General features: G+C 45.5%; 1 protein-coding gene across 2 annotated transcripts in view; it reads left to right on the top strand.

Moving 5' to 3' along the window:
- Window positions 1-9,137, top strand: part of SPATS2 (spermatogenesis associated serine rich 2) — a 138,752-nt gene extending 129,615 nt beyond the window's left edge. For both annotated transcript variants that reach the window (XM_007179303.3, XM_007179304.3), the window contains exons 10-13: window positions 2,136-2,245; window positions 5,341-5,443; window positions 6,630-6,844; window positions 7,906-9,137. In XM_007179303.3, coding sequence (XP_007179365.1) covers window positions 2,136-2,245; window positions 5,341-5,443; window positions 6,630-6,844; window positions 7,906-8,217 — 740 coding nt within the window. In that variant the 3' untranslated portion in view covers window positions 8,218-9,137. The remainder of the gene's footprint in view (window positions 1-2,135; window positions 2,246-5,340; window positions 5,444-6,629; window positions 6,845-7,905) is intronic.
- The last annotated feature ends 9,077 nt before the right edge of the window (window positions 9,138-18,214 follow it).

Here is an 18,214-nt window from a genome sequence, read left to right as displayed (position 1 = left end):
AGTTCCAAGTTTTTTTGCACTCATTCATATGTGATGATGATGATCAACCTTATGGGAGGGTTAGGTTTTTGGATTTTATTTTGTTTTATTTTTTTCATTTCATAAACAAAGAAACAAGTTCCTTGGAAAAATGTGACTTGTCCAAGGTCATATAGTTAGGCCCTCTGAGTTATATGGTATGTGTAGAAATCTTTACTTGACACATCTTGAGATCTGTAATTTTATCTTAGAATCGTAGAATGCTGGAGCTGAGAGAAAGTGAATTTGATACAAATGGCAAATAGGTTTTATCTTGGGAGCCAGACCAACAGATCATTTGTATTTGTTGGGCCTTTGTATTGAGAAACTTTTGTATGCATGTTCCTAACTTATTGGGAAAGTGTACCCTTATCGATTAACCTGACATAGGTATGAGCAGCCCATGGGTGGCATATATGTGGCAAATTGGACTAAGTAAACTTGCTAAAGACATTCAGCTCTACACCTGATGTAGCTCTTTAAAAATTCTATTTTTTTCTAACGTAAATTTGGCTGGTTTCTCAGTAGGTTACAGGATTCTGTGTATAAGTTGGGAATTGAGTTTGACTGCATGCCACAGAATGGCCTAAAGAAATGTGAGTTTCTTTTTCTCTCATGAAATGAAAGGTGCAGAGGTAAGCAGTCCAGGGCTGTAGGGCATCGCCAAAATGATATGAGGGACCCAGGCTTCTCTATCCTTCTCCCCAGCCATCCTTACATTGTGCTTATGGTCAAAAGATACATCCTACGGCTCCAGTCAGGGAAGGGCAAAATGTTACATGCAGGCTAAGACTCCTTTAGAGAGCTTTCTAGTAAGCCTCGCCTCTGAATTCTGCTTAGATCTCAATGGCCAAACTATACCACATAATACAGTTATGTGTAGCAAAGCCAGGAAATGTAGCTTTTTTTACCTAAGCACACTGGTACCCAACAACATTAGACTTCTGATAGAGGAGAATGGATATTCAGTCACTAACAGTCTTTGCTACAGTCCACCCCTCAGCTACCCTGCAGTCCTCTTTTTTCCAAAATGAGGACACACTCACCTCCTGCTTGATGGCAACACCTCCACAGTCTCCTCTAGTTCACGTATTCAGCTGAAAGTCCAGGACTTCTGGGTAGTTTCAGATCTTCCAACAGCTCTGGTTATGGTATATTGTGGTCTGGCATCCCATAAACTGAAAGAAACGTTATTACATAGATAGGCAGAGAAGACGATAATTATAGTAAAAATTCCCACTTGGACATGCAATGATCAAAGCTTACTGGACAGGAATAGTAGAGTCCCTGCCCCAGTGGTAGAGAAAGTTCCTTGGTTCATTTGGCAGCCCCTAGATCTACTTCCTGAGAGGATTTCTTTTGCCCTTTGTCCTCCATAGCCCCTGGCTCTCTGCTCTGAGAGAATTTTTATTGTCTGTCATTCTTCGTGGCCATACCTGAGTTACACATCTGGGAGCAAGCCAGAGAAGATGCTTCTTGAAAGGCTGTAAATAATCTAATGTCCATCATTAGGGAACTTGGTAAATAATTGTGGTATATCCACATAGTAGAATACTAGGTGGCTATTAAACAGAGTGAGGGGAATCCAATGTATTAATAAGGAATGAACTTCAAGACATAGTAAGTAAAAATAGCTAAGGTAAAGGAGGGACCATTGTGAGGGGAAAAAAGAGAGAGAGAGATTGTATATGCAGAGAGTATAATGGAAAGTATACATAAGAAATTGTTACCAGTGGTTTCCTCTGGAAGTCAGAAGTAGGAGGGACAGTTTTCTTTTTCATTTTATACCCATTTATTCTAGATGTATTCTTTACCTTGTGCATATTTTTGTTTTAATTTACATGCGTCTTGATAAAATTTTTTTTTAAGTGGGAAGAGGAGAAAGAGAAATGACAAGTGATGTATGAGTCTTTATGATTCATAAAAAGCATTTACCATGTAAACTGCCTTCAGAGTCCCTCAAGAAGGTGGAAACTGGACCTTTGGTATTTTCCCTTTCTGGATGGGTGGGCAGCTAAGCCTTTGGCTGTTCAAGTACATACTGCAAGGCCTATACTTCTAGTTCTTCTTTGTCCTATTTAGCAGACCATAAGAGTCATACTCCCTTTCCTCTACAGTGGAAATTTTGCTCAGCCGTCAGAAGAAAGCCGAACTTCTGAAGAAGATGACTGATGTGGCTGTTCGGATGTCAGAGGAGCAGCTGGTTGAGCTCAGAGCTGATATCAAGGTAGAACTTCCTTCTCCTTTCCGCCTTTCTTCTTACCCTCGGGGACTAAAGTAGCAAATCTCCGTAATTCATGGCTGTATCTAATATATTTAACTCATGATCTCCTCTTCCCAAACCTGGCCCTTTTCCTGGCCCTTTCCCTTTCTCTGTAAATGGTACTGTCATCTATCCAGTGTCCAAGCTGGAAACCTTAGGGAATTTCTCCTTTTCCCACAGTTAAATCTATCAGCAGACCCTGTCCCTTTGACCTCCTGCGAAATCTCCGATCTGACCTTTTCTCTTTGTCTCCACCACCACCATCATGATCAAGCTACAGTGATCTCTTGCTTGGACTTTGCGGTAGCCTCTTAATTGATTCCACTCCTCCACTTTGCCACTGCCCCGGCCTCCCCACCCCTTCGTATCTGTCCCTCGCATTACAGAACCTACTTCAAACTTCCCGTTGCTTTCAGGATAGGCTATAATCCTTAACGGCCTGTAGGGCTCTGTATGGTCTGGCCCTGCTGCCGTGCTTTGCACAGCGTCCCCCTTGTCCCCTCTGCTCCAGCCATACTAGCTCTCCTTTCCACAGGCATACCCTGTTCCCTCCTGTGAGGGCTGCTGCACATGCTTTTCCATCTGTCTAGAACGTTCTTTTCCCTCCCCCTGCCACTCCCAGCACACACCTCACTGCTGACCTCATCCTTCCTGACTTTCCTGACGTGTCCCCCCTGTTTGTGCCTTCCTAGCACACTTATAATTGTATGTGCATTTGGTTAATCTGTCTTTCCCACTCGATAGTGAACTTTACAGTGACAGGAACTGCTGTGTCTCCTGTGCCCTGGCGCAGAGTAGGCGTTCAGTAGATAGTTAAATAGTTGGTTGGTCAATTCTGATTTTATAAGAGAAAAATGAGCAATCTGAGGTGTCGATTATATTGTAAACTGTTTATAAAGATTACTTGGATTCAGCACTCAGATGTTTTAAATTCTTATATAAAGAACAGTGTTTCTGAGACTAAGATGGGAACCTGAGAGAGGCTGGGTTATCCTTGGGTAGTTGTGGACACTGACATTCTAATTAATTGTTTCTAAACCGTGAACTGTATGGCCTTCTCTACTCCTGTGCCCTAACTCTGCTCTTTCTGAACGTGTGAGATTTATTGCCATATTTAAGAGGAATACATGCTGGGGAGGCTATATAACAGCCTCTGTAAAATAAAAGCATAGATGGAAGATCATCTGAGACCTTACAGGCATCCCTGTTACCATCCTGACCCAGGCTTTCACACAAACCTATGTCGTGTTATTATTCTCTCACTCCTTCCCCTTAGGCTATATTGGGGAGAAATAGTGAAACCAACAATGCAAGTTTTTTTTTTTTTTTTTTTTTTTTTTTTTTTTTTTTTTTTTTTTTTTTAAAGGATTTTCTTATTTATTTATTTATTTATTTATTTATTTTTGGCTGTGTTGGGTCTTCGGTTCGTGCGAGGGCTTTCTCCAGTTGCGGCAAGCGGGGGCCACTCTTCATCGCGGTGCGGGGACCGCTCTTCATCGCGGTGCGCGGGCCTTTCTCTATCGCGGCCCCTCCCGTCACGGGGCACAGGCTCCAGACGCGCAGGCTCAGCAATTGTGGCTCACGGGCCCAGCTGCTCCGTGGCATGTGGGATCTTCCCAGACCAGGGCTCGAACCCGTGTCCCCTGCATTAGCAGGCAGATTCTCAACCACTGCGCCACCAGGGAAGCCCAACAATGCAAGTTTTAAATTACCATTTTCTGATTAACTAAGACTATATTGCTAAATTTTATAGAAAGTCTTCCTCGCATTGATGCCAGTCAGTCTCATTCAACTATCTGGGAGAAGCCAGAAACCCCTTTGGAATTAGATAAGAATTCTGGCTCTCACAGGCTTCATCTGTTCCCCTTCCCACGTGGTTGAAGAGCTGCTAGAAATATTTCTGCAGACTGACTAAGGATCTGTTTCTCTCCACGTTTTCAGTGTACTGAAGTGGGTGCTGTGCAATTTAAATGTCTTATTTCCAGATCATTTTATTTCCGTCATTCCTGTTATGTCTTTGGCTCAGGAAACCCTAGAATGTGTTTCAGAATTAATCTCAGACTGATATTACATGTCTGAAGGCTTTGTTATAGAGATTCATGTGCTTTCCTAAGCCACAGTATACTCTGACGCTTTAGGACTTCAAGTCCCAGAGGTAATTTTTGTTTCTCCTCTCCCATTTATTGCTTCTAGGTGCATCCCGAGGATTCTGATGCACTTGATTCTACCCCTTGAAAATCCAAAGTGGAATTAGGCCACCCCCAGTTAGAGGACTGCTCTGAATTCAGTTCTTCTAAATTATATCTAGGCCTTTAACTTTCTTTCTTACTCTCTTGTACATCTGAAAAAATGATTCCAGACTACCTTAGAAATTGTTTATTGAAACAGACCCCCAGAAGCACTTTATTCCTGACATGTTTCTAGCCCCACTATTTCTATAGTATAGTTAGTTTTTGACCCAAGGGGATGGTTACTTCTCAGCTCAGTCTGCTTAAAAGGATTAAATTACTTGCAGCATAAACTCTTCTCATTTGCAAAGCTGACTTTTCACATGAATGATTTTCCATCTCAAGAAATTGTTCCTATTACAAGGACTAACAAATCCTACTTTATGAAGCGGTGAAGTGGGTTTACTAAGGAAGTTTATATTAAAGAACACCAAATCATCTATTTAAATTAAGGAATCATTGTTGTAGCTTATGAGCATTTCTGCTGCCTCTGCCTGTGTATAAAATGGAACAATGTGGAGAGTAGCTAACAGTGGAGAGAAAGGTGGTCCTCCATCATGAGTTCCTTCTTTCTCCAGAGTTTCTCTTGATTTACACCTAATGACCATTAGCATTTCATAAAGCTCCCAAATGGACTTATCTTTGGGCCCTTAAGGAAAATGACTGAATTTTGTCAATCACCCAGCATTGGTAATATGATGGCCATGTAGTGAACTTTGAAGCACAAAAAGAAAACAATTGAAAGTAATTGTTTCGTCTCTTTATCGCAAGCTATAAATCCCACATATATTGTTTGTCTCACCTGGAGGCTTTTCTTTGTCTTTTCTCCAGCACTTTGTTAGTGAACGTAAATATGATGAGGATCTGGGACGAGTGGCCCGATTCACCTGTGATGTAGAGACCCTAAAGAAGAACATAGATTCATTTGGACAAGGTGAGGTGCTGAGAGATTCAGGGCACCAGAGATGGTGATAAGAAGGCCGCCCTCTACTAACTAGAAACTGAAGTGCCGATTGGCTTCTCCCCCTGATTCTTCCTCAGTCCCTCTTGGGTTTTGGTTTGTTTGCTTGTTTTTATGAAAAGGAACTCTGAGATACTTAATAAGTCAGCGGACACAGATGCTTTGAGCTTTGAGGATGGGCATTTTCCAGCTGCCTAAATTTGCAGTCCTATTTTTTCATCATTTCCTGCTGAGCTGAGAGGTGTTTGGTATACAGTATAAAGAGCATGTGGCCTTGGAGTCAGACCAAGTTTGAATCCTTGCCTCTGCACTCTACATTGGGCCGCTCGTTTTACTCCTCGGTGGAGATAACAATACCTGCTTTGCCTAGCGCATAATAGGAGTGTGTGGAGGCGGGGCACGGAGGTGCCTCTGTGGTGAGAGCTTGTAGCGACACATCAGTCAAACCCAGACCCCAAGCTCGGCTCCTCCGTTCTTTCTGTCTTGGTGTAAAAGTGAAATAAAGGTTGGACCTAGGGCAGTGATCGTGAGCTCAACATTAGCCCAGGCTTAAAGCCAAGGAAAAAGATCTAGGGAGTACTTTTAGACCGTTGAATTCTGACCAAACTTGAATTGAAAATATTAGTATTTTTCAGCTAGATTGATATTTTGAATTTGGAGTTATTTTTGCAGAAAGAGCCTTGGGAAGATAGATATTTGTTGTAAAGACTAGTTCTGTTCATATGTAACTCATCTTGCCTCATTCAAATTTTTAAAAAAGAATTTGGCTTTTTATTTAACTTTTTCTTTCTTTTTGAAGTCTGTACTTTAGAATGTTCCTTGCATAGGAAAGCGAACATATGGCCTATACTATTGTTCCTAGGCTTAGTCAGCCGCTGGAGCCAAAGCCAGGAGTTTAGGTGGTAGGAAATGCCAAGAAGTCATTAGTTGGTGGGGGGATGGGCCACTTACAAAGCGGTGGGGATTTGGCAGGAGTGGAGGAAGAGGGCAGAAGGGAGATTTTCCTTCCCGTTACCTATTTATAAGCTTATCTTTACAAATACTCAGATAGACAGTTCTTTATCCTAAATTGCTCATTGTAAGATGGAGAAATAGGGAAAAGGTTACCCGTCATGCTCTTCTATCATCTGACCACATATTGCTCATATTTCTGTCTCAGTGTCCCATCCAAAGAACAGCTATTCAACCAGATCTCGATGTAGCTCGGTTACAGCTGTGTCTTTGAGGAGCCCGTGTGATGCCTCCGCTGCTTCCCCTTCCACCTGTGCCTCTGCTCCCAGCCTTACAAGTGCTAACAAGAAAAACTCGGCACCAGGGGAGACTCCTGCCGCCACAGCAAACTCCAGTGGCCGGCCCTACCAGCCTCATCGAGAGGTAACCTAGCTTCCACACTGAGCAAGTTACGAAGAAATGCTGCCAGGTTGTCACAGCTTAAACACTGACTGCTCAGTACATTACCTTCCTCTCTTTATGCCCATTCCACACCTATTTTGAATCCCTCCAGCCTCAGTTATTTCCAGGGAAAGCATTTGGTATGTATGTTCCAAATCACCAGCCAGTTTAGATTTCCTGTCGCCAAGACTGCTGACTTTCTGATGTTGGCAGTGATCCTAGCTTTGTAGGTAGTAGCATTGCCTGGTAATTGGTCACACTGGGAGTCATGTACCCATCTTGAGGTAGAAAAGCACCACAGTGGCAGGTTCACCAGAATGCCTCTGAAGCTGCAACTCCCTAGAAGCACAGTGTAGATTATATCAGGGAAAGAGAGAGAGAGAGCATGAACCTGGCAGGGCGGGAGTGAACACTAGAAAGTTGAAGCATAATCCACAGTTTCTTTTCCTTGGTTTGAAGGAGATACATAAGAGCAGTCCAAGGCAGTGCTGTCAGTAATTCTTCAGACTGGTATTACATTGGAATTGGAGGACAAAAATAAAATCCTACGCCATAAGCTTTCTGGGTTGTAATGTGAAAGGTGTGTTAAATGTCACAGCAGCGTGATTTAATCTGTGGTTCATGATATATAGCAGAGTAGATCATAGTGATGTTTATTTTATTATTCCAGATGTTCATTATCTTTACAAATGGCTTATGATCTACAAAATTCAGACACGTGATAAGATACCTGCCCAACTGAGGGCTTGTAACAACTTCAGAGGATGCTCTTTCTTCCTTTTCTGCCCAGCTAAAGAAAAGCTCTTCAGTGGAGAAGAGCCTAGGGGTGAAAGGCAGGGGGTAAATAGTGAAAGATTTATTAATTCTGATTAGTGTCTAGATTGGATTGGCTGATCAAACTCTGTGAGTCTTAAGAGAGAACTGAGTCCCAAGCCTGGGATACCGCTCTTAGGCTTTCGGAATACTCCTAAATAAACTGAACTGGAACAAACGGGGTGCCCTGATGCCACAGTGCTCTGAACATTGTCTTCTTTTATCCTTAGGTGTTGCCGGGGAACAGACGAGGAGGCCAAGGCTACAGGCCACAAGGCCCGAAGTCCAATGACCCCACGAACCAAGGGCGACATGACAGTGGGGGTCGTTACAGAAACAGCTCATGGTATTCATCTGGTTCCAGGTACCCGAGTGCTCCATCCCAGGCGCCAGGAAACACTAGTGAACGGGGCCAGACTCACTCTGCAGGGACCAGTGGGATTGGAGCCAGCACGGAGCCCAGCCCACCCAAGCCCTCATTCAAAAAGGGGCTCCCCCAGCGCAAACCCAGGACCTCTCAGCCTGAAGCCGTGAACTCTTGAGGGAAATTCCAGCTGGCCTGTCTCTTCTATCCCACACAGTTCAACTTGGTAACTGGACTTTAGGAAACTTGTAGTTAGATTTAATAACAAAAAGAAGTTTGCGCATTCACTTTTGATGCCATTCTAAATATTTTGGTTTCTTCTCTCCTCGTTTCCGCTTTACCATTTTTTTTGGAAGGGAAGCTGTTTTTTCCCTTGACCTCTCCCAGTGATATGGATTGATTCTGACTGGTCATTTCCACCAGGAATCACCGGCACCTGTTGCCAGTTTTCCCAAGGGTAAGCAGTGTTCTTCCCAGTGCTCCAGGCCTTTCAGGGGCCTGAAGAGGCCCTCCTCAGCAACCCCTACTGTCCAGGCTTTCAGGAGGAGATGGATCAAGCAGCTGGTCTTGCTGCCTTTCCAGTCTAAGCAGAAGCCACACGTGCCAGTCAGGTTCCCTGTAAACAACAGCATGACCAAGAGAGGCAATGAGGGGGTTGGGTACTGTCCTGGATCAGCCAGAGAAGGGGAAACTGCATCGGTGAAAAGGAAAGAACACTAGGAAACATTTGAGAATCTGCCTGCGCTCCCAGAACGTGCCTGAGATTGATACTCAGATCGGGGTTTCAGTCTCTTGCTTGGCACTGTAGCTTAACCTGCAGTTTCTTCCAAATGCCCAAGCCTTGTTTCCTATTACCTTAGACTGCAAACCAGTCTAGGGAAGTCTATGGGAAAGTAGCATTTAATTAAAGGAAAAAAAAGTATTTCTTTGTTTCAGTGTTTGAAGATTTTTGTTGTTGTTCTCCCTCTTTCCTGATTCCTATTCTGACCCTGAACCAAATTTATAGCAATATAATTAGTGTTAATCTAAGGTGTTAACCATCAAAAAATTGCCTCTGTCAATCTTTAGAGTTGAATAAATAAAAACAACTGCATAAACGTTCCCATGTTTGTTTCACAGCAGGAAGTGACTTCATTTCATTATCTGTTTTTCTTTGGGCCTCATGGGGTAGAAGTCACTCGAACAGCTTGTTCGGGGCTTTAAATGAGGGTGTCCAATTCCTAAGTCATTTGTCCACTGCTTACCTTCAGAACCAAATTAAATGTAAAAGCCAGGATGAGCAGATGCAGCGGTTCCTCTTGGGAAAAGGTCTGTAGGAGAGGGAATGGTGACTTTCCGGAGGAGCGCCTACCAGTTCAGAAAACCCACAGCTGCCAGCAGCTCACCCAGGCAGCCAAAGGTTCTGTCCACACCCCTGTCTTCCACTGCCTGTCCCTTCACAGGAGTAGTGGATGTCACAGTGTAATGGGGTTCCTGCGTGTAGCAGCTGGTGCTGGTGCCAGAGCGCCACACCCACCCCAGCCTCTACGATTTAATAACAGCTGAGCTTTTTCTTCCCCAGCATTTGTTCTCCCAAGGCTGAAGCCCAGGCTGTAAGTGGCAGTGGTGCAGAACTTAGCTGCCTCAGGGCTTCCCCTAGCTCTTTGGCTGAAGATGAGCTGCCGGGGTTCAGGTTGGTTGCACAGATTGAGAGAGAAAGAGAGAAAAAGAGTGTGTGTGTGTGTGTGTGTGTCTTTCAGTAAAGAAAACAATAGTCAAGGAGTACTAGGAAGCCATTTTCTAAGGGGCTGGCCACCTCATTTGGGGGAATTTACCCAACATCACCATCAGCCTGCTGGTATCAGGAAAAAGCCCTGCTTTTCTGATTAATTGCTTACCTACACTTTATAGGAAATCCAGAGACTGAAGTGGCCTTGAAGGATTATGAGGTCTATGCCCGTATCCAGGCAAGACTGTATTTAACCACCTAAACAGATGGGAAGCCACATGTTTGTCAAAACTGCCTTGAAGGGCTTCCCTGGTGGCGCAGTGGTTGAGAATCTGCCTGCCAGTGCAGGGGACACGGGTTCGAGCCCTGGTCTGGGAAGATCCCACATGCCGCGGAGCAACTGGGCCCGTGAGCCACAATTACTGAGCCTGCGCGTCTGGAGCCTGTGCTCCGCAACGAGAGAGGCCGCGATAGTGAGAGGCCCGCGCACCGCGATGAAGAATGGCCCCCGCTTGCCGCAACTAGAGAAAGCCTTCACAGAAACGAAGACCCAACACAGTCAAAAATAAATAAATAAATAAATAAATTAAAAAAAAAAAAAAAACTGCCTTGAAGTTGAAGTTGAAATCTCCTTATAGAAAAATATTTGAAGACTTTTTTCTATGACCACAAAAAGTTTGAAAATTATGAAGTTTTTTTTTTTTACACATTGTTTTTAATTGCAAAAGTAGCATTTAAAATATCAAATAATACAGAAATGTAAAAGGAAAAAGTTACTTTTCCACTTTTCCATTCTGTTCCTCAGGGGTAATAACTGTTAATAATTTGGCATATATCCTTATAAACCTTTTCAAAGCATATATGTGCTTATACACATAGATATGTAGGCTTTTTTTAAAATAAATTTATTTTATTTTTGGCTGTGTTGGGTCTTCCTTGCGGTGCGCAGGCTTCTCACTGCGGAGGCTTCTCTTGTTGTGGAGCACGGCCTCTAGGTGTGTGGGCTTCAGTAGTTGTGGCACGTGGGCTCAGTAGTTGTGGCACGCGGCCTCAGTAGTTGTGGCTCGCGGGCTCTAGAGCACAGGCTCAGTAGCTGTGGCGCACGGGCTTAGTTGCTCCGCGGCATGTGGGATCTTCCCAGACCAGGGCTTGAACCTGTGTCCCCTGCCTTGGCAGGCGGACTCCCAACCACTGCACCACCAGGGAAGCCCGATATATAGGCTTTTAATTTTTTGTTTTGTTTTTTACAAAAAAGGGAGCATACTATATGCATTCTACAATCCTTTTTTTAGATATGTCTAAACCATAATTCATTTAGGGTCTCACATTGTAGATATTCTCCTAAATTTGCCATTTGACTTTCTTCAGTGAAGAGAAGTGAGGTTTATCTGAAGTTTGAACTGTGCAGCTCATCCTTTGCTCCCCGCAGCATCTCTTCCTTCCGAGAGGAGGGAGGCTGTGTACCCTGGGCAGTTCCTGCTGTGCGTTCAGAGACATCCTTCCTAACCATCATTTCTCCTTCCCTTTCCATTTCCTCTTAGAGATCAATGTCCTGTCCTTTCCCAGCCTAAGAGTTAAGATTGAAACTTCAGGTTTACCTTTGTCAGTTATGTGCCACTTGAGAGAGAAAATTTAAATTAGCGTGGCCTCATTAGGAACATCAGATATTCCGTAGGCCCCTTATTTGCGGCAGTTTTTTAAATTCACTTTTTAAAAAAGTAATACAGGCTAATTTTTTTAAAGGTACAAAAGGATACATGATGTGAAAGTGAAAAATACTCCCCTACCTTGTCCCACTCCCTAGAAGAAATCACTGATAAGTTTCTTGTTTATCTTTTCACAAATTTTCTAAATCCAAACATGCAAATATGTTTTTTCTTTCTTTTACATAAATGGAAATCATATTATGCGTATTCCTAAGCAATTTGCTTTTTTTTAACTTGTCCTCACTTTTTATAACTAGTTTTTGTTTGGTTTTAAGAAAAATCAAAATATGTAAATGGTTTTTAAAAAAAACAGTTCAAAAGGATATATGATGAAAAATAAGCCTCCATCCCACTCTGGACTATTTATTCCCTCCCCAGAGGCAACCACTGTTAAGTTTCTTATGTATCCCTCCAGAAATTTTCTATATTTATATACATATATCAGAAGAATGTATGCTGCTTAGACCTCTTTCCATGTCAGTATACATAAATGTACCTTGTTCTTTCTATGGCTGCATAGTATCCCATTGTATAAATTTATCATAATTAGTTTTATCAGTCCCTAATGATGATTTTCAGTTTTTTGCTATTATAAGTATTGATGAAATGAGCATATTTCATCAATATAATACATACATCACTCATTACATGTGAGAGTGTATCTTCAGGATAAATTCCTAGGAGTGGAATTGTTGGATCATACAGTTACTGATAAAGTACTCTTAAAAGATGCATGGATTCTCACCAACAGTGTTTGGGAGTGCTTTGTACAGTTGCTGAGCTGGAAGCTAAGGAGAGATAAAGATAACTAAAACACAGCCCTTTGTGGGGCTGATAAACTAGTTGGGGCAACTGACACATACAGATCAAAGAGTACAAGGTAATAGTATTGCATGAAAGAGCCTCGCTGTCTTCTGTGAGTAAAATGGAGGAGCACTGCTCAAAGGGCCTGTGCTTGAACTAGAACTATACCAGCGGTGATCAGGCATTTGCTCAGTGGTGTATAGACAGGGTGACCTCGTATTTCAGAATCCCAAACCAGGGTACAGTCTTGTGAGTATGAAGGTATGTGTGGGGAACAACAGGAAAAACTGCTTTAGGTTGGGAGTGGCCTAGAAAAGCCAGGACACATGGTTATCAATCTGTGAACCTCTTCTTTGGAGAAGGTCAGTAGAGTAATGGCTTGTTGCCGTTGGAAATTCTGCCATTTGACCTAACAAAATGAGGGTTTGTCTTGCCTGATCTACAGGGTTCATCCCACCTTATCCCACCTGGAGAGGATTATATGCATACGGAAGCACACTTAAATGGAAGAAATGGCTATCCAAAATGGTACATGTTTGGAGGTTAGCAGCTGATACAAGGAGCTGTTTTGTCACTCTTTTAACCAGTTCAGAGTACCAGACCGTAACGCTGGTAGCCAGAACATCATACTGTAAAGTCAGCCCAGCTGGACTTCTGGTGGCTTTAGCCACCTGCGCACATTCTTTGCTTCAAACATTGAGGCACCTGCTGGGTGCCAGGCACTGTGCTGAGTTCTGAGGCAAAGATAAATGGTTCCAGCTCTTTCCTCAACCACTTTGCAGGTGAAGGAACTAGAGCTCTTAGAGCTCTTAAACTCTCGGAAGCAGTGTCTGGTGGCTGGGCAGTGTGGTCGAGTAGAAAGACCCTGGACTTTTGAGACCGATACTTGGATTTTAACTCTGGCTTCACAACTTGGTAGCTATGTGATCAACTAACCTTGGGCAAATAACGTAACATCTTTGAACCTCTTCTTGAACTGGGAAGTGGAGACTGGTAACTACTTCATGGAGTGGTAAGGTAGGTATCAAGCAGGTGCTGAGAACAGTACCCTGGTGTCCAAGCTAACCTGTGACTAGTTAAACGTTCACTCACCATAACTCCTTTACTTTTCTGTCTCTCGTGCCCTGTTAAAAAGTGCATGGGGGCTTCCCTGGTGGCGCGGTGGTTGAGAGTCTGCCTGCTAATGCAGGGGACACGGGTTCGAGCCCTGGTCTGGGAGGATCCCACATGCCACGGAGCGGCTGGGCCCGTGAGCCACAACTACTGAGCCTGCGCGTCTGGAGCCTGTGCCCCGCAACGGGAGGGGCTGCGATAGTGAAAGGCCCGCGCACCGCGATGAAGAGCGGTCCCTGCACCGCGATGAAGAGTGGCCCCCACTTGCCGTAACTAGAGAAAGCCCTCGCACGAACCGAAGACCCAACACAGCCAAAAATAAATAAAATAAATAAATAAAGTAGCTATAAAATTTAAAAAAAAAGCATCTGATTCCACTGGGAAAGAGCTGAGATGCTAACCAAATCCGGAATTGGAAAGTAATCTCTTGTAAAGACTATGATGGGAATACTGAGTGAAGTAAATCAGACAGAGAAAGACAAATACCGTACAATATCACTTATATGTGGAATCTAAAAAAATGGTCCAAATGAACCTAGTTATAAAACAGAAATAGAGTCACAGAGGTAGAAAAAAAAAAAAACTTGTAGTTAAAAAAAAAAAAAAAAAAAAAAAAAAAAAAAAAGTGCATGAAAGACCTCCCTGATCTCCAGCCTTACAGACCTAATTAACCAAAAATAAAAATAAAAAATAAAACCAAAAATAACCAAAAAAATAAAACCAGAAATTAACCAAAAATGAAAAAGTAATACTTCAGTCACCCTATTCCTTCTGTAGCTTTTCTCCCCTGAGTGCATATCCCCCCAGCGTGGTGAGATCTGTGCCCCCTTGTCCTGACAACTGTCAGGAAGCCACCCCCCACCCCCCCACCCCCGTTTCTGAGCTCTTTGGGTGGCACAGGCCAGATGCTGACGGCACCAACATGGGCAAACAGGGAGCAAGGCTGTAGCAGAGTCCAAGGAGAGCCAGGGAACATCATTTCCATACAGGCGCTGAGGGAGTTTTGTTACTAGTCTGTGACTCCCTACCAAGGGGAACCGCTATTTGAAGATTTTTCTGGGTGAGGAAACTCACCCACCATCACCACCACCAGCAAAACTGTTCTCCAGCCCACCTGCCCCTTCACAGCCGTCAAAACAGCAGGAACAAATACCACCCACTCTGATTCCCCAGGGAAAAGTCAGGTCTCCTTTTTATGTCTCTCTTCAACTTAACCCAGTTAGGCTTTCTCTGGAACTAGATTTCAGACAAACCCATTTTCTGGTGCTGCTAGAACACGCAGGTTGAGAGACTGAGAAGATTTTTCAGACTCACTCCCTTGCTGACTGCAGGCAGGACTGATAAACTGCCCTTCCGGCAGGCGGGGCCAGCGGTCGACTGCAGTGTGTCCCCATGGCCTGAAGTCCGGTGGCTGTTCACAGTGGGCACTCATCAAAATGACCATACCGTCCCCTTTTAATAGGCTGTTTACCGAAGGATAGGACAGGGCACCCCAGCATTGTGGCACGGTAGCAAACTGCTGTCAACCTAGTTAACTCCCGGTTCAGATCTCTTTCCTCCACGTAACTAGCCATGCGATATACAACAGCTTATCCAGGATTCCCTTTTAGAAAGTTTATTGTGGTTTCCTCACACTAGCTAGGATCCTCCACTAAAAGAAAAGGGACGGCTTAGAATGAGACAGCTGAGGGGCGGCCAAGTACTGGAGGCCTCAGAGTATTCCAAGATGTTGTGTTTGTTTTGGTGAGAATGGGGAACTTCAGCGAGGCTTCATGCTGAGCTCATTTCTGTGGTCCCAGCACCCAGGGGCAGGACAAGTGCTCAGGGGGACTTTCAATAACAACCACAACCACTTACTAAGCTCATCTCACTCTCTCCACAATCCTCTGAGAAAGGATCATTTCACAAATGAAGGAACTAATGCTCTTCGAGATTAGCGCCCATCCCCCATCCCCATTCCCCATCCCTGCCCAAGGTCACTCAGTGGCAGAGCTAGAATTGAAACCTAGACTAGTTTGACTTGAAAGCCTGAGATTTCCCCACCACACCACACAGCCTGAGAAGGAGAGACAGACCTGGGGACCTCCGGAAATGAGGGTGGAGAGAGTAGGAAGAGGAGAGGAGAGGGGAGGGGCCCTGAACTCTGTTCCTCGACAGCCACCTGTTCTCAGCGGCTGCACACAGCAACTGACTCCGCCTGCACTTGGCAGGGGGGCTTTTTCCATCTTTTGTGTCTTGAGTGGTTTTTTCCTCGCTTTGCTCTTCCCTCCTCTCTCTCCTTGTTCCTTTTGTAGATAACACTCCCACAGGCCTCCCACGGCAGCTCCAAAACGCAGCCTCCTGAGTTCCTCCTTGTTGACAATGGCTCTGAGCTATCTCTGAACAGGGCTCCTCCTCAACCTTCCCTTCCCTGTGACTCCCCACTGAGGCCAGTGAGTCAAGAACTGGGGAAAGGGGCGAGGAAGAGGAGATTGTAGCGAGGAGCCCAGTGGTCCCTAACCTCCCCCCACACACCCTGCCGTGCCCTGTTGTCTTCTCAACTCCTCCCGACCCCCACCTTACTGTCTCCTAAATGTGGGCCCCTGCCCCGTGCGTGCGTGCGTGTGTGTGTGTGTGTGCGCATGTGTGTGTACGCATGGGGGGTGGGTGCGGGGGTTCTGTGGGTGGAACGAGGAGGCAAGGAATTCACTATAAGCCAGGTCTGGCAGGAAGACCTGAGGGACTAGGTAAAGTGAAAGAGTGAAGTGGGTTGAGATCTAGACACTCATCTAGACGGAAAAGGCACCTTAAATCAGGCCAGGCCAAAGCAAAAGGTCAGTGGCTGCATCTCTACCCCATACACACTTTCACACAAATTCTTTGAAGGGCAATGGGGGAAGGGGTTTAAAGCCCAAAACATTGCTGTTTCATTCTGTGATAAGAAGAGTGATCATGACATTCAATAAATGTTAGTATATTTTCTTCTCCCAGAAATGGGGACCAGGGCACCAAAACAGTGACACAGGCATTGTGCTTTGAGCTTCTGGAGGAGGCAGTGCATCTTAACCTCTCCGCCTCAGTGTTTTCACCTGTAAATTGGCAATTATAACAGTGACTACCTCACAGTTATGGTAAAGATTAACCGGATAATCCAAGGAAAGCACTTAGCACAGTGCTTTGGCACCAAGTCGATCTCAGCTATGGTAATTCTTTGGGGCACCCCACGTATTCTGTCTACCGCCTGCTCACCCTGACCCAAGCATCTGGTTTGGCTTGATGTTCAAAACCAGCACAGGCGGATGAGCTTGAAGACTGAAAGTCTGAACACTTGGGCTTCCGCGGGAGGATCATCTGGATCTGATGCACAACCCCAGATGACCAGTCCTTGTGAGTGCCACACAGCTAGCCTGGGGTAGTTTCTGAGTCCTCACAGTGGGAGACAGCTATGCTGGAGTGAGGTAGACTCTGGACCTGGGGTTGGGAGTGTGTCAGGGTTGGAACCTTAGCCATTTACCACCTTGGTTACCTTGAGCAAGTCTCTCCTTTATCTCTGCCTCTGTTTACTCATTTGTGAGATGGAGAGTAAGTAGCATCTACTCTGCATATTTCACGGGGCTCCTGTAAGATTCAAAATCAGAGAATAATGTTTACATGCTGCATATGTCACACACTGTTCTAGATCCTTTAATCTTTTAATCCTAACAACCCTCTGATGTAGTTATTGTCCCCGTTTCACAGAGGAGAAAATTGAGTCACGCACGGAAAATCACAACAGCAAGTGGCAGAACTATATTCGAACCTGGGTAAGTAGCCTGGTTCTCAAGTTGGGTGCTTTCCACCATAGCCTCATCCTTTCTCTCAAAGTGAGCCGATTCCTAAACTGCACCCGCCCCTCAGCAGTGTGCTTGAACATCGCCTGGAGGGGCAAAGAGGAGCCTTGGGGGAGGGGTTACTGTGCAGCCCTGGACCCAGAGAGGGTGGGAGGTCGGGAGTCGGAAGCAAAATCTGCAGCCTCCTCAGGGTCTTGCTTCCTGGGAGCGGGATTCCAGGATTCAGAGGACTGGGGGAGGGGGACGCTTCCTCTTCTTCCTGCCCAAGCACCAGCTCATTTTAATACAGGTGCCTGGGGCTTTGGCCCTTGTCACAGATGAGGGGTGGGTGGAGCGGGGGACACTCCTTCCTTTCCGATGCTGCTGACTACGGTTGTGTCTCCTAGAGGGGTGGGGGCGCTGAGCCTTCCGCATCACTCGTTCGGGAACAAATTGCTGTTTTGGCCACGGCGGTTCCTCTGGGCGCGGGCGGTAGCCGCGCTCGCTGGCAAATCGTGGGAGGGAGGAGGAGCGGCGCTGGCAGCGCGAGGCTGGTGGGACCGACGCAGCGCTGGAGACCAGTGAGAGACTGCCGCCCAGTGCCCGGCTCCGCACCGCCCGCCGGCCCCTCCTCCCCACCCCCTCGCTGGAGGTGGGGGTCCCTGCAGCCCCCGCTCCCCCTTCAGCGCAGAGCCTAGTTCTCTAGGACTAAAGGCGCTGGGGCAGCGGAGACTCGGTCCTCTCATTCCCCGCCCGCAAAGACCCACTAGCGCACGGTTAGGAAGTTTCCCCCAGCGTCTGACATCTACTGTACCCTGTATTTGCAACCTGACCCTTCAGCGCAGCCTGGGAGCGGCAAAGGGGGACACAGAGAAACACAGGGGAAAGACAAAGGATCTGGGGCGCCCCCATCCCCACACACCTCATTTCCACTCCCCACCCCTCCACCTCCCGGGCACACACGGAGAGCGTCTAAACCTTATTTCCAGGACTACCCACCCTCCAATTTCCTGGCAGCTCCAGCCAGCAGCGGCGTCGCTTAGTGACGGATCGATC

This window comes from Balaenoptera acutorostrata, chromosome 11, assembly GCF_949987535.1.
Source record: "Balaenoptera acutorostrata chromosome 11, mBalAcu1.1, whole genome shotgun sequence".
NCBI lineage: Eukaryota > Metazoa > Chordata > Mammalia > Artiodactyla > Balaenopteridae > Balaenoptera > Balaenoptera acutorostrata.
Note: the sequence above shows the minus strand (reverse complement) of the source record. Positions and strands in the feature narration are given on the sequence as shown.